The sequence below is a fragment of the Cololabis saira genome, chromosome 13 (genome assembly GCF_033807715.1).
Source record: "Cololabis saira isolate AMF1-May2022 chromosome 13, fColSai1.1, whole genome shotgun sequence".
Taxonomy (NCBI): Eukaryota; Metazoa; Chordata; class Actinopteri; order Beloniformes; family Belonidae; genus Cololabis; species Cololabis saira.
This window is the reverse complement of record NC_084599.1, coordinates 36,017,247-36,032,349: the sequence shown is the minus strand read 5'-3', so window position 1 is coordinate 36,032,349 and position 15,103 is coordinate 36,017,247. Positions and strand designations below refer to the sequence as shown.

Here is a 15,103-nt window from a genome sequence, read left to right as displayed (position 1 = left end):
TGTGTCTCTAAAAGGAGCAGTACCAGTTCTTGTACAACGCTCTGGAGAGCACTTTCCCAGTGCAGAACGGGGAAGTGAAACCAGTGCAGGTCGCAGCAGCCGACTCCGTTCAGATAGTGAGTGAAACCGGAGCTGCAGCTGCAGCAGCGGAGGAGGAATCCGAGCAGCCAGCCAGCACTACCAGCAGCGACCAGCAGGCGGCGCCAGAGAACAAGGCTGCCGGGGGGGACGGAGGCGAGAAGGAAACAAAAGAGTCCATGACACCTGACCAGGACAGCAACGGCCCCACTGTCACTCTGGAGGTCTGAGCCTGGGGAGGGCCTTTTATTTGTGGTAATAAATGCTTCTTTGAAATGCTTTTTATTTTATTTTTTGATTTACCTTATGAATGTAAAGACAAACATTTTAACATGGTGTGAGTTTGGTGGACATATCTCAAGGAATTTGATCACACATTGATAACACGCTGCAAAAATATGATTTCATGCCTTTAAGTTATGAATATTCTTTTGAAATAAATGTGAAAGGAGGCAGCTTGCATTCCTTTTTAGTAAAATTTTACCAGAACTGCTGTAGTCAAACTAACGGCCTTGGATCCATTGTATAGTGACAGACATCTAAAAGTTTTCAATATAAAATAGATAAGTTATTTTGTAACTTAATCTAAGTTGGTGTTGCATTTGATTAAGTTCATATGATGTTGTTTTTTTTCCTAAATACTGTACACACTTGCCAAAGTTACTTTTATATATATCTGATAGATCTAAATGAGCTTTTAAGTTCAAAATTGATCATGTAATGCCTTTTGATTAAAATATAATTACAAAATAATTTAATTTATGCAAAGAACTTTATTTTATTATAATAATTTCACCTTTATGAGGCTGGATTTGTTTTAAACATACGTACGACTACCAAGTGTTTGTGTGAGTGCATGTATATGATTGTCAAAGAGACGACAAAAAAACTCAAATTCATTGTTTTTCTACTTTGGCTAATGAATAAAAATGAATTTCTAAAAATGTAGAAAAAGAAGTAGGCAGTTATTTTGACAAAGTAATTCTTCTGAAATCAGCAGTCACTGTCAAAGGCAAACAGTTACAAAACATAAGACACACGAGTTTTGGACATTTATAGAGTCAGCTGCACTTTTCTGAACAAAGCTGAAAACAACCGGTTCTGTGCCAAAGACTCTAAATAACCGAGTATAAAAAGTGTCCTCTATGTACAAAAATATGAAATACTAAGTGAGGGAAACATGTGATCGCCTACACGTTCAGCTGCACACATTTAACTTCTTTGTGAAAAAATAAACAACCTATGAGGACTGAGAATGATACAGAGACCTGAACAAGTGTACGACCAACAAGAATGCAAAGATATACACATGTAATCGGAGCTGTCAGGAGGAAAAACTCAAAACAACAAACAAAAACAGTCCCAGCGTGTTATTTATCCTGCTAAAGCGGCTCCATGGAGCTACTGTACAGACGTTCACAATAAACTATAGGAATGATGAACTTTCTATGCTGCACTGTTGGCTTTGTAGTTTCAGAGCTTCAGGTGGAAATACTAGATAGTACTTTGCTTAGAGGGGAGGTCATGTGACAACACAGTGGGGGTTTTTTAATTGCAAATTTCGCAATTGCGCACCGAAAATAGTCATGTTTCATTGTGAGGTTTTCAAGGGCTGACTATGATTTTAAAGAAGGACAGATTTTACAATATATCCTATCCAGAGGGTTACTTGGATTGGGACGACTGCTTCCAAAACTTGTAAATACAAACGTAAAGTATCCTCTAATATACATGTAAGTGATGCTGAAGAGGAAAGTCCTAATTTTATATAATTTGGAAAAAAAAAAAAAAAAAAAAAAAACAACTCAGAGGTAAAAATAGCTTCAAGCACAAAATTTCACACATTTTTCAATGGAAACAAAAACGTGCACGTCTGCAGGAAAACAAACGGATGTCATCAAGAAATGTTCACAGTTAGTTATAGTTACATTAAGGCTATTTTTGTATCATAAGTGTTCTGAAATTTGTCCAATGGATGAAAATGTAGCCAAATAAAAAGTTAAATCTTATTTTGGATTTTCTTTCTTTGCTGTATTCTGGGGGGGTTGATGGATGTAAAGCAGGTAAAACGTCCTTAGCGTCTCGTCGGAAAGCGTCGCACAAACAAATTAATCAAATACTTGGTACTCTTAGTTTGGCTTAGATACGTGCACCACGTTAGCTGTTTTACTTCTCGTAGTTTTTAAAGTTTCAGCATCTTTGTGTGATTTGTGATCTTCAGATAACGTTGTGCTTCAGTGCTGAGCCTTCAGCTGATTTAGCTGCACACGCTCCACTGAAGGACTTCCTGCAAGCAGCAGCTTTACTTTCACTCTGTTCTGATCAGACTTCATTTATCATTATTATTTCTGCCTTTCCAGCTTAACAAGTCATATCAAAATGGACCATTTAACTTGTTTTTATGCATTTCTGTTCAATAAAACAAGCCGCTATACCTGAAGCCTATAATTTAAGCATGCAACAGCGTTAAAACCTCTTATTTTGTACGATTCTGACACACTGTGCACAAGTCATGAATTGGTCAAAGTTACATTTAATTTTGAATAAAAAAACCTTCCAACTGTTGTCGCTGCTGTCGTCATTAAAAGATACGGTATCTAAAAAAGTCCTTTTAGAAAAACACCTTCACACGAGGTGCGAACAGTAGAAAACACACTCCAGCTTACATGCATTCATCCACGCTCTGCACAGCGTGCAGGGATGTGGGAAACGTCCAGGCCTCTCCCAGCTCCGGCCGGCCCACATGAAGTACTACAAGTGCTATGTGGGGATGTGTCAGTTACCACCCCGCCACTTTCCATGAGAGTAGACTCCAAATGTTGGACCTTATAGTCAGATTTACCCCAGTTTCTCACTTCTTCCTCGGGGCTACTAGTGATGCTAACCATCGCCTCTTCGTCTGTGAGATGCCGTTTCTTGTTTTTAACAAAAACCCATCCAAGGCACAACCAGATCATCCATTGACCACAAGCTTGAGAACGAACCATCTTACTCTTGCTAGACAGAAATCCCTTTCCTTCGGCTCTGTGGCTCATGTACAGAAACCGACGCTGAGCATCCACGGATCCAACTCTCTGTGGATTTACGGCTCAACCCGGCCTCTTTCATCAGGAAGCGCGAGCCCAGACAGGATGTAGTGTAACAGCCACTGTTTCAGTTGTAGTCTGAATCAGTTTTTAACATTTGCTCGTTTTATTTTCTGGCTCCTCCTCAGTTTGATCAGGTTTGCCTGGCAGTTGCAGGTCGAACCTTGGCCGTCTCAGATACGGCCCGGCTGTCCTCGGTTTGAGCTTTGGCGGTCTCTGGACGGGCTTTCGACTCTTTCTTTGGTGGTGGAGGGGTTACTGGTTCCCACAGGAAGAACTCATGCAAGAGTGTGTTGACAATATCCGGACACTCCATCATGACCATGTGACTGCCGTCCTCCAAAACCTTCAGGAAGGCCATCAGGAGGATCTGCCAAAGAGCAAAACAGTAACCAAGAAGAAAAAGAAGCAGGCTAGATTTTCATCCCATCAACAAACCAGTGATAAAATATTACCGTATTTTCTGGACTATAAGCCGCTACTTTTTTCATAGGTTTTCAACCATGCAGCTTATACAAAGGTGCGGCTATTCTGTGGATTTTTCTTCCTCCGCTCGGGGCGCTCTAACCGGAATTAGAATAAAAACTAAGACAAAATAAATGCAAAGAAGAATACGCTGCTTCTTCTTTAGCAGATAGAAGTAGAAGCAGATTTCAAACAGATAAATGGATAAATAAATACCGGTTATTTTCTCTTGGTTCTGTCCAGTTTTAATCAGCAAAGTTGCTGCCGTGTTAAAAGACACTTTTAGGAAAGGATCTATTTAGGTACAAACATGTACATCATTTACAGTTCAAAATGGTTCTGTACATGTAGTAAATATCTAATCTAACAACATAAATATTTGCGGCTTGCATATCTTTTTTTTAAAAATAGAGCAGATGCGGCTTATATACAGGTGCGGCTTATAGTCCAGAAAATACGGTATTTACACATTTTAATACATCAAGTTACATTTTCATGATAATAAACAAGATAGAAATTCAGTTTAATTCAAGGAACCAACGTTGAGGTTTGGTCCTCTTCTCCAAACATCTGTTGGTATGACTGGTTTTACGTTTCAGTCTCATTTTAAGCCTCATCACGGGTCTGAAATGGTCCTTTTAAGAATGTTTTAATGCTCTTCTCTTAACTTTTGAATCACCTAAGCTGTTGGCTGGTTTAGTGCTTTTAAAAGTATGTTTGCATTAATGGAAAAGCCGTTGATCGAGTCTTATCTAAGTGACGGGAGTTTTTCTGTCCAGATCTGTGGAGTACCCCAGGGGTCCAGTATGGGCCCAATACTTTCTTTGGGGTTGATGTTTAACTGCTTAATTTCTCTTTTCACTGTTTGTTGACAGTATCCAATTATATTTACCCATAAAGTTTCATGTTTTCAAATCACTCCGGCCCTTGATGAAGAGGTTCCTTGATGAAATGGCCTATGACAACTGCAGAACTTTCATTTTCTCTGAAAGCAGGATAAAAATTGTTGTTTGGTTGCTCAGATCAGTTGGAAGTCTGTGCTGCCGCTCGTGTCCCTTTGGGGTCGTTTACTCATCTCTTTGTTAAAGATTTCTGTGTGATTCTTGACTAAAAAAACTCAAATAAAAGGATTAGTTCTGTTTTCAGACGAGTATGTTAAGACTGCTGGACAAAGTAAAGACGTAACAGATGCTCTTCTAACCACACGGTTGTAATAGTATACTGTTCAAACTGGCCTCACTTTAATTTCTCCCCCTCTAGGCTACTGATGATTTCTGGTATTTATATTGTTGTCCTCTTTTGCTCTTTTAACCGATGTTGTGTGCACTGTAAAGGTGACCTTGAGTGCCCTGAAAGGCGCCTTAAATAAATGAAATGTATTATTAGTAGTAGTAGTAGTATTTCTTTAGATATGAGTTCTGGCATCACTTCAACGGCTCCCTCTCCACTTTAGATAGATAAAATAGATTTATTGCATTTTCTAATGTTTTAAAATCATATTTGTCTTTCACCACCCTCGTTCTCGACACTGAGTGCAGTATTCACCTCTCTGGGCTCTGGGCACCTTTAGTGAAGCCACTCACCTCTGCCATGCGCTGGTCCTCTTCCACGGGGACGAACTTGTCGTGCATGCCGTGAACCAGCAGGATGGGGACCGTGAGCTCGGCGTGGTAAACCTCGTCCCCCTCAGGCCAGTACTGCCCGCTCATCATGGCGCGCAACACGAAGGGTGACACATTGAAGGCATTGTTCTCTTTCAGCAACTGCTTCTCCTTGGCTCCCTGCCGAGCGAAGCCGGCCCTGCAGGCGCAGAGGAGAGGACGTCAGTGTGAGAACAGATATATGCTGGAGCCCTGCAAACAAAATGTAATCATCTAACCGTAGTGGGTCTTACGGAAGAGGATTAGAGCCACCGAAGAAAAGAAAATGGCATTCTGAGAAAAAGAAATTGTAGAAATGGGAGAAAAAAAAATCCTCCTTAAATTTTTTCTTTTGTTTTATGTTTCTGAAAAAAGTCAGTATTCTGAAATTAAAGTCAGAATCTGACCATTTTTTTTTCTTCAGTGACCCTAAACCTCTTCTGTAAGGTCTTAATATTGTTCAGATACAACTTCCAACAATAAAAAATAACTTTTTTCATCCTCAGAACACATATTATGCCTATTGTTTAAAAGCTGATATGATTTCTTGAGCTATCAATGAAATTTGAGAGAAAGTGAGGGAGGTAAAGATGAGGAGGGTTGATCATTTAACTGTGATCTGGGTCTGTGATGTCACAGTAACCTGCAAACCTGAATGAGTATTTGTAGACCCAGGTGCATCCAAATAAATGTTCTTATCAATGCAGAAAAATAACTTTTTTTTTTTACGAAATGGGAATAGAAATGTAGAAACACAATCACAGAAACCTGCAACATTAACTACTAAAGAACACAGACTTTAAGAGGATATTTGTCATGCTGGCTCCTCCCACACTACCACAGTCAGCATCGCCAGCCTTCGCCGGTTCTGACACTACAACTCCCAGCATTCCTCAGTTCTCATCATGGACTGCACCCGTGCCCTCATCACCTCCATCTGTTTCTGGTCTCATGCCCACTTATACCCTGCACCATGTACAGGTCTCAGAAAATTAGAATATTGTGATAAAGTTCTTCATTTTCTGTAATGCAATTTAAAAAAAAAATGTCATCTTATTTTAAGATTAAGATTCCCAGAATATTCAAATTTTTTGAGATAGGATATTTGAGTTTTCTTAAGCTTTAAGCCATGATCAGCAATATTAAAATAATAAAAGGCTTGCAATATTTCAGTTGATTTGTAATGAATCCAGAATGTATGACATTTTTGCATTACAGAAAATAAAGGACTTTATTACAATATTCTAATTTTCTGAGAAAGTCCTGTATGTCGTATTGTTTGGTCCACATGTCTTGTAGGTTCAGTCTACACCGTTTAAATAATACATCCATGGTCTACACACGTGTCTCTGCTTGATTCTTTATTAAACCTTACTTTAGTCACGTCTGTGCTTGTTTCCCCCTGGTGCTTGAAAACCTGACGATATTACTGAGGAATCCTTAAATGTCCTGCTTTCTGGTCTTGTTTGAAGTTTGTTTCTTTCACTATTTAAATTAGTTTGAGCCTTCAAAGTAGCCGGGGTTATAAAGCAACTAAAGAAGAAGAAAAAAAAAAAAGGAGGCAGCGTGTAGCGACCAGCAGCATTTGAATATGAAGCCTTTTGAATTCAGGACATTGAAACGCTAACTTTTTATCTTTGCATCTAAAAAACAGATAAACTCAGGACTTCAGAGCTATAATAAAACTCTCTCAGATGTTTTTACTTTGAAGTTAGAAAGACAGAGGACAGAGGTGTCGTACTTGAGAAAGCTCCAGGCCAGCAGTGGCGACAGGCAGTGGAGCACGCAGGTGGGGAGGTTGAAGATGGACAGGAGACTGGGCTCCAGAGCCGTGGGACCCCCGCCGTTGATCATCACCATCTTGTGAATCTGGTCTGGAAACTCGTGGGCCAGGAAGGTGCAGAACGACACACTGGGGAAGTAAAGGTGCAGGCTGGTCAGAAAAATGGACTGGAAGATATGACATTACAACATTTTTAGTGGCACGTGCTAATAAAAAGAGGCGAAAAAGTAGAGAAAAAAAAAGAATATGGTTACTTATTTTACTTTTCTGAATGAATATGTGTATTTCTGTATAGATTGCCATTATTACTGCTTTGTATGTTCAAAGAGTATTGTGATGTTGATACAGGACTGTCTCAGAAAATTAGAATATTGTGATTTTCTGTAATGCAATTACAAAAAGAAAAATGTCATACATTCTGGATTCATTACAAATCAACTGAAATATTGCAAGCCTTTTATTATTTTAATATTGCCCATCATGGCTTACAGCTTAAGAAAACTCAAATATCCTATCTCAAAAAATTAGAATATTCTGGGAATCTTAATCTTAAACTATAAGCCATAATCAGCAATATTAAAATAATAAAAAGGCTTGCAATATTTCAGTTGATTTGTAATGAATCCAGAATGTATGACATTTTTGTTTTTGTAATTGCATTACAGAAAATCACAATATTCAAATTTTCTGAGACAGTCCTGTAGATATTTATTATTATATTTTACGTTACTTATTTAAATGACCCCCTTCTTTTACTTTATTTATTAATTAATTAATTAATTATTATTTATTTATTTATATGATCTAATCTAGGGCTGGGCGATATGGCCTTTTATTAATATCTCGATATTTTCAGGCGATGTCACAATACACGATATATATCTCGATATTTTGCCTTAGCCTTGAATTAACACTTTGATGCTACAATCACACCAGTATGATGATTCTATATGTCTACATTAAAACATTCTTGTTCATACTGCATTCATATATGCTAATTTTAAACTTTCATGCAAAAAGGGGGAAATCACAACTTAGTCAAACGCACGTGACTGACGTATGTAAGTAGGTGCGTTTGTTTTATCTCTCTGAGAAGGAGAGACGAGGCGAGAAAGAGTGAGAAAAGCCTGCAATTTAATGCCCGCAGCTAAAAGCAAATGCGTGACAATGTATACTTGAATATTCACGATATAGTCATTTTGTACATCGCACAGAGTAGAAGCCGCGATACATCAAGTATATTCGATATATTGCCCAGCCCTAATCTAATCCCACTCATACATGGCCCACCCTATATTTATTTATTTTCACAATTCGAGTAAAAAAAATTTAAAAAAAAGAGGCGTGACATGTTCAACCTGCTCTAGTCTTTCTGAATGTTGTAATCTCAGATTTACCCGTAGGAATGTCCCACGAGGATGTTCCTCCTCCGTGCGTATCTCTTGAAGATGAGCCTCATGTCCTCCGCCAGGGCGTAGAAGGTGTAGGCAGCAGCGATCTGCGGGGCGGAGCTGGCGCCGTGGCCCGCCAGGTCAGGGGCGATGACCTCGTAGCCCAGCCGTGAGAAGAAGTCCAGCTGGCTCCCCCAGATGTCCAGGGAGCCGCCCACCCCGTGGATGAAGAACAGGGCCACGTCTGCATGCGTGCCCTTGCAGCCGGAGATCTTCCTCTCGCAGTCGATCACCACCGAGCGCTTGGGCTTCCGCCGGCGCCGCCGGGGCTGCTGGGACGGGTCCGCCAGGCCCGCAGCAGGGGCCTCGCCGGCGCCTCCTTTCTCAGACGCCCCGTTGTTTCCCGGGACGCTCACGGGGGGCGAGGAGTTGCGGGAGTCCGTCAGCTCGACCTCGACGGTGCTGTTGGGCTCGGTGTCTCCGTTCTGACAGGTCTTGAGCTCTGCACTCGCCCTCTCGCCCAGGTTCTCGATGAAGAGCTGTCCGTTACGGTACACCGTGATCTTCCTCTTGCAGCTCACGCTCCCGCCCTGGGACGGCTCCTCCACCAGCGCCCGGTCCGGGATGATGTGCCGAACCCGCAGGACCCGGCCCGGTTTCACCTCCACGAACTCGTAGCCATCTGCAGACTCGGAGCTTTCCACGGGAACCACGGCGTTGACCGACTTGGAGGTGAGGCAGCAGAGGAGACCTTCTATAAAGCTGGTCAGCATGGCTGCCAGTCTGGAGAAACAGGAGAAAAGAAATCAGAATACCAGGACACACAAACCCCAGCGGTTCTGACAGTTAAATCAACCAAATTTGTCTTGTTTAATATACCTAATACCGTACTTTCTGGACTATAAGCCGCACCTGCATATAAGCCGCATCCGCTCTATTTTTAAAAAAATAATAAAAAAAAGATATACAAGCCGCATCCGCTCTGTTTAAAAAAAAAGATATGCAAGCCGCAGATATTTATGTTGTTAGATTAGATATTTACTACATATACAGAACCATTTTGAACTGTAAATGATGTACATGTTTGTACCTAAATAGATCCTTTCCTAACAGTGTCTTTTAACACGGAAGCAACTTTGCTGATTAAAACGGGACAGAACCAGGAAAATAACTATTTATCTGTTTGAAATCTGCTTCTACCTACTTCTATCTGCTAAAGAAGAAGTAGCGTATTCTTCTTTACATTTATTCTGTCTTAGTTTTTATTCTAATTCCGGTTAGAGCGCCCGAGCGGTGGAAGAAAAATCCACAGAATAGAAACCTTTGTATAAGCCGCACGGCCCGCACGGTTCAAAACCTATGAAAAAAGAAGCGGCTTATAGTCCAGAAAATACGGTATATATCCATGTCTGCAACACAATCTAGAGACAGTCCTAAAGAGAAGGTGAAGGAGAGAAATGATGATGCTTAATTCAAACAGACGTGGTCAAGATGCATAAAAGCAGCGTGCATGAACGGCTGAGTGTCCCAGACCGCCATCAGCAGGTCCAGAAACCCGGTTCAGGATCGGTTTACACTCCCATGATGGAGCATCATTACAGAGAGGCCCAACGGGATTTGGGGACAAAAACATCTTTTCCAGGGACATCCACATATTTTCCAACAAGACAATGCAAAACCAGATTTACACGTGACAAAGACGTGCGAGGAAGCAGAGGAGACGGGTTCTGAACAGTCTTGACCTGTAGACGACGTGTGGAGAATGTTGATGACCCTGTATTGCAGGTAGACTTGTAGTCAAGACTGCCTAAACTGAGACCAAGACACTACTACATCACAGAGTATCAAGACAAGTTCAGCTCAAGACCGATACCAAAAAGAAACCTAGTTATTTAATCAACTGCATTGTTTGTTGCATTGTTTTTTTTGTTGTAGATTGTTTGTCCTTGTTGTATTAGTACAGTAGTAGTACTATGAAGCAAACAAAGTTGAAAAGGGTAGGCATAATAAGCTTAGGCTTCAGCCTACACCTTTTGGTCGGTTTATTCCTTACTTCCTTTTATTATTTCTTTCCTACAAAAGGAAATGAAATGCTAAGTATTTATCAATGGAAACTGATCGACCAAATAAATTACTTAATCACCAACTTGTGTGAGTTGTAGAACATCAGCACCATCCTGGTTCAGCTAGTTTCCATATGAGCTTGTATTCAACTGCAGCACAATAACACAGAGAAGTGGATGATGACGTTGAACTCACTATAAATGTTTCCATCCATCAGCTGAGATCAGATATGTGTGGCGACTGCACTACCGCTATTTCTACACTATTGGAGGATTGACTGTGGTGCTTTTTTAAGGATTGACACGACGCCTAACTAGTCCCAAAGTTCTCTAACAGCATAACCAGCCTCCAACCTCAGAAAAGTAATGAATAGTAAATGTTACTGATTTAAATTGTACTTAATTTGTAAATGAAACGTGCATTTTAAATATTAAAGATACAATTATCCATTTGAAATACATTATTTACCATTATAGTAGCCAGATTATACTGAAGAACTGGTGATTACAAGATTTTGTCACCTTGGTGTGCAACGCCATCTCAATTATCCGAGTCTGAGACAAGACCAAGACCACACGAGAACTACAAGTCTAAGTGCAGGGGTGTCCACCGTCGGTCCTCGAGGGCCGTTGTCCTACAGGTATTAGATGTTTCCATGCTTGAACTCACCCTGACAGACACGTGTCACTAACAGAGATATTTAGACCTGAAGACGAGCATTTATTAACCCTAACCCTAACCCTAACCCTAGGTGTGTGGAAACAGGGAAACATACAACATGCAGGACAGCGGCCCTCCAGGACCGACGCTGGACATCCCTGCAAGTGTAGCGTTTGCAGAATAACAAATGAAATGTTTCATCCCTTGATTCCCTCAAAGCATAGGCATATAATGTCCTGCTGTAGTATGAAATGCCACTTCTTCACGTATAGAAACTCATCCTCTGAGCTCCTTACGTTTCAGTTACGTCGGTAGACTTGCATCTATTTACACCTCGAACTCTTGAGCGTAGCCCTTCCGGGTATTAATAGCTGTGGACTGTAATAGCTCGGTGAGTTAAAGCTGTCTGTCATGTGATCCCTCTGCAGCGACACAATGTGCTGTTCTTCCAGTTAAAACCACAAGACAAGCGAAGAACTATGAACATTTTGAATCTACTGTATGCCTAAGTAAGTACTGTACTCCTTGAGTGACGCTGATGGGTCGAGGAAGTATTATTTTACTGTACAGAGAGGAGTTTTTTGCACAAATGTACAAATGATAATTGTACTCGGTTCAGGAACTTCAAACTGTTCAAATAAATGTAACAATTTAGTTGGGAAATACCCAAAAGAGGGGTCCATGGGCAAATACAGAGCACAGACATCCAAAGCATTTAGTTTCAGTTGATTATGCGCCATGGCAACCGCACAGTAACCACGCATGGTCCCCAAGCCTCTGCTGTTGGTATTATCTTACCCTCCTGTTGCTCCCCTCCCTGCTGAAGGGGATTAAACTCTCCGTCTCTCACTCTCTCTGTCTGCACAACAAATCTGTTCATGTCCCGTCTTGATGACAAAACCAGTGACACTGTACCACAACAGTTTCAGCCGCCACATGAGTTGTTTCACCTTTTGTTTTTACACTTGTATCCCATCAGCCACTGATTTAACGCCGCTTTTTCCTGCTTTGCTGGCTGTTTTCATGCCAGTTTCTGCTTATACTTGCACATCCTCTGTCCAAACGGCGGCGCTGAGCAGTGCTGCGTGTGTAGACCGGAGGGGCCTGAACGGGCCATTTTCCATATGACGATGGCACATTCACTTCTAAAATTATCAAACTGTTCTTAACCAGACATATATATATATATATATAGATATAGATATACTGTATATATAGATATATACATATACAGGAGTGTCTCAGAAAATTTGAATATTGTGATAAAGTTCTTTATTTTCTGTAATTCAATTAAAAAAAACAAAAATGTCATACATTCTGGATTCATTACAAATCAACTGAAATATTGCAAGCCTTTTATTATTCTAATATTGCTGATTATGGCTTACAGTTTAAGATTAAGATTCCCAGAATATTCAAATTTTTTGAGATAGGATATTTGAGTTTTCTTAAGCTGTAAGCCATGATCAGCAATATTAAAATAATAAAAGGCTTGCAATATTTCAGTTGATTTGTAATGAATCCAGAATGTATGAAATTTTTGTTTTTGTAATTACATTACAGAAAATCACAATATTCTAATTTTCTGAGACAGTCCTGTAGATAGATATATAGTTCAGACCAAAAGTTTGGATACGCCTACTCATTCAAACAAATTGGGAAGATTTTATATATATATATATATATATATATATATATATATATATATATATATATATATATATATATATATATATATATATATATATATATATATATATTTTTATCTATCTATCTATCTATCTATCTATCTATCTATCTATCTATCTATCTATCTATCTATCTATCTATCTATCTATCTATCTATCTATCTATCTATCTATCTATCTATAGATATGGACACACCTGAAGGCTGTCATAAGACCGTGTTGCACCTTTATGTGCATAAGTAATATATCATCTAACTGGAATACAGAACTTAGGTCTGCAGGAAATCAGGAACACGTGTGATTTAAATGCTGAAAATTGCAGTAACAACATGACTTGTGACAGATATAAAGATGAACAAATAGTTAATTATGGGATGTCGGCTCCGGGCAGTGAATAGTCAATCTAGCTGCTGAAAATAATGAAATGTAAAGAAACATATTTTTATTATTATTAAAAAGAAAATGCTTCTGGCAACAAGTCAGACTTCGTTGCATGAGCACACATCCTCCTCATCATTTTAGCATTTAGCATCTTCAGTCTGCCTCAAACGGTAGTGAGTGTCTTATATATCAATAATATAATTATATATATATCTGCCCATATATATATATATATATATATATATATATATATGTATATATATATATATATATATATATATATATATATATATATTTAAAGTATGAATTCAAGGCACTTAAAAATAGAACAGACTGCTATTTATTGTGGCTTTTTTGTGAGATATTGATATTGTTCATCTTAATATCGCAATGATGATAGATTTTCATTTTATCGTGCAGCCCTACAAAAACCTGTATTTAAGTACATCTTTATTGCAGCTACATTAACCCATTTAAACAAACCAGACGGTGGTTGGTGACTTGTAAGTTCACCGACAGATAAGACTGGCTTTGTGCTCTATTCAATCAAGACTTGAACATAATCACACCTGGAGTCGTCTGGCCACCTCTGCTGATTTTAAGCCCTTGCTCTGCCTTATTTAAGCGTATATCTTTTATATACGTTTAAATAAGGAAAAAGGCAAGTTCTTCCTATACATTTTACATTGAGATTCACCAAATTGGCCTTCGACCCCAAGCAATCAACCCACAACCAGAAGTGAAACGTCGCAGCTCAACTTTTCACATTTAGTGATGAGCTTAGCGACGGTGGAGGTCCATCTCTTGGTGATGAGATCCCACACTGCCGTCCTCTTGTCTGTCCACTGTTGCCGTCTCTAAATGGCTTCTGTTGTCAGTGAGACTGTTGCATAACTTTCACACAAGTCACACACTGAGGACTGATGCCATGAGAGGAGCAATGGGGGATTAAAACAAGCACAAGGGTTCACTTTCAGTCCTTTCAGTGTAGATCCAGACTTACTAAACTCTGTCTGAGGTTGTTTTTGACTGTCTTTAGGTTTTAGCACGTGTTGTCTGATGTAAGGCACTGATCAATAGTACTACAGCTATTAATATAACCTGCCAGTGAATACATCTAATATTTCTTTTATGTTATGTTAGGTTAAATCATTTTTCTCAAATATATAACATATTGCTTAAATTTAATACAGTAAACTGTTTTTACCAGCAGGTCACCTCTCACCTGTAACAATAAAGGTGAGTTACAGTAGTCTGGTTACCAGACAGCTAAATAATAATTTAAATGATAAATCACTCTTGGATTGCTGTAGGTCTACTTAACATAAAGCTACCTCCCTCCTGTGTCTTGGACAAAATCAACTTTAACTCTTAACAATAACAGTGAAAAGAAACATAACATAAATGAATAAGCTGGAATGGAGCAGCAGCTTACCTTTATCAAGGCTATATTCCTGAAACCCCACGTTTGTTACCAGACTGATGGAGTTTTCTTATGAAGCATTGAAGAAGAAGAAGAAGGAGAGCTATAATCTGCTGCAGCCAATCCAATAATCTAATTTATCGGGATTTCGCTGTCCTCCCGGCGGCCACCACAGGGCGGCCAGTGCGGCTGCGTCTGCGTCTGTGTGCGGCAGATCCGTGTTCCTGCCCGGGACACGCAGCGGGGTCTCCGGGGGGGGAGAGTCTCTGAGCCATCGGTGCAGCCGAGACTGGACCACTGCAGCTCCTGCAGCTCCAGGCCGGAGCCTGCTGTGGTGGGAAGAGATGGGAAGAGATGGGAAGAGAAGGGAAGAGAAGAAAAGAGAAGAGATGGGAAGAGATGAAAAGAGATGAGAAGAGAAGAGCTGGGAAGAGCTGCCCCCTG

General features: G+C 39.9%; 2 protein-coding genes across 4 annotated transcripts in view; one reads left to right on the top strand and one right to left on the bottom strand.

Moving 5' to 3' along the window:
• ptprc (protein tyrosine phosphatase receptor type C) overlaps positions 1 to 2,643 on the top strand; it is a 29,501-nt gene extending 26,858 nt beyond the window's left edge. For both annotated transcript variants that reach the window (XM_061738805.1, XM_061738806.1), the window contains one exon: positions 15 to 2,643. In XM_061738805.1, coding sequence (XP_061594789.1) covers positions 15 to 308 — 294 coding nt within the window. In that variant the 3' untranslated portion in view covers positions 309 to 2,643. The remainder of the gene's footprint in view (positions 1 to 14) is intronic.
• abhd8b (abhydrolase domain containing 8b) lies at positions 5 to 14,778 on the bottom strand. Of its 2 annotated transcripts, none has more exons than XM_061738807.1 (5): positions 14,672 to 14,778; positions 8,450 to 9,226; positions 7,011 to 7,181; positions 5,213 to 5,429; positions 5 to 3,534 (listed from the first exon to the last, which is right to left on the bottom strand). In XM_061738807.1, exons 2-5 carry the CDS (start codon positions 9,214 to 9,216, stop codon positions 3,298 to 3,300), a joined length of 1,392 nt encoding a protein of 463 aa, XP_061594791.1. In that variant the 5' UTR covers positions 9,217 to 9,226; positions 14,672 to 14,778; the 3' UTR covers positions 5 to 3,297. The 2 variants fall into 2 exon arrangements, with proteins under 2 accessions (XP_061594791.1, XP_061594792.1); XM_061738808.1 differs by lacking the exon at positions 14,672 to 14,778 and adding an exon at positions 11,966 to 12,024.
• Positions 14,779 to 15,103: the final 325 nt, after the last annotated feature.

Coding starts and splice junctions, on each gene's coding strand:
- abhd8b (XM_061738807.1), bottom strand. CDS start 9,216: ATGCTGACCAGCTTTATAGAAGGTCTCCTCTGCTGCCTCACCTCCAAG. Junction 5,430..7,010: donor CTGGCCTGGAGCTTTCTCAA/GTACGACACCTC, acceptor CTGCGCCTGCAG/GGCCGGCTTCGCTCGGCAGG. Junction 3,535..5,212: donor AGGACCAGCGCATGGCAGAG/GTGAGTGGCTTC, acceptor GCTCTTTGGCAG/ATCCTCCTGATGGCCTTCCT.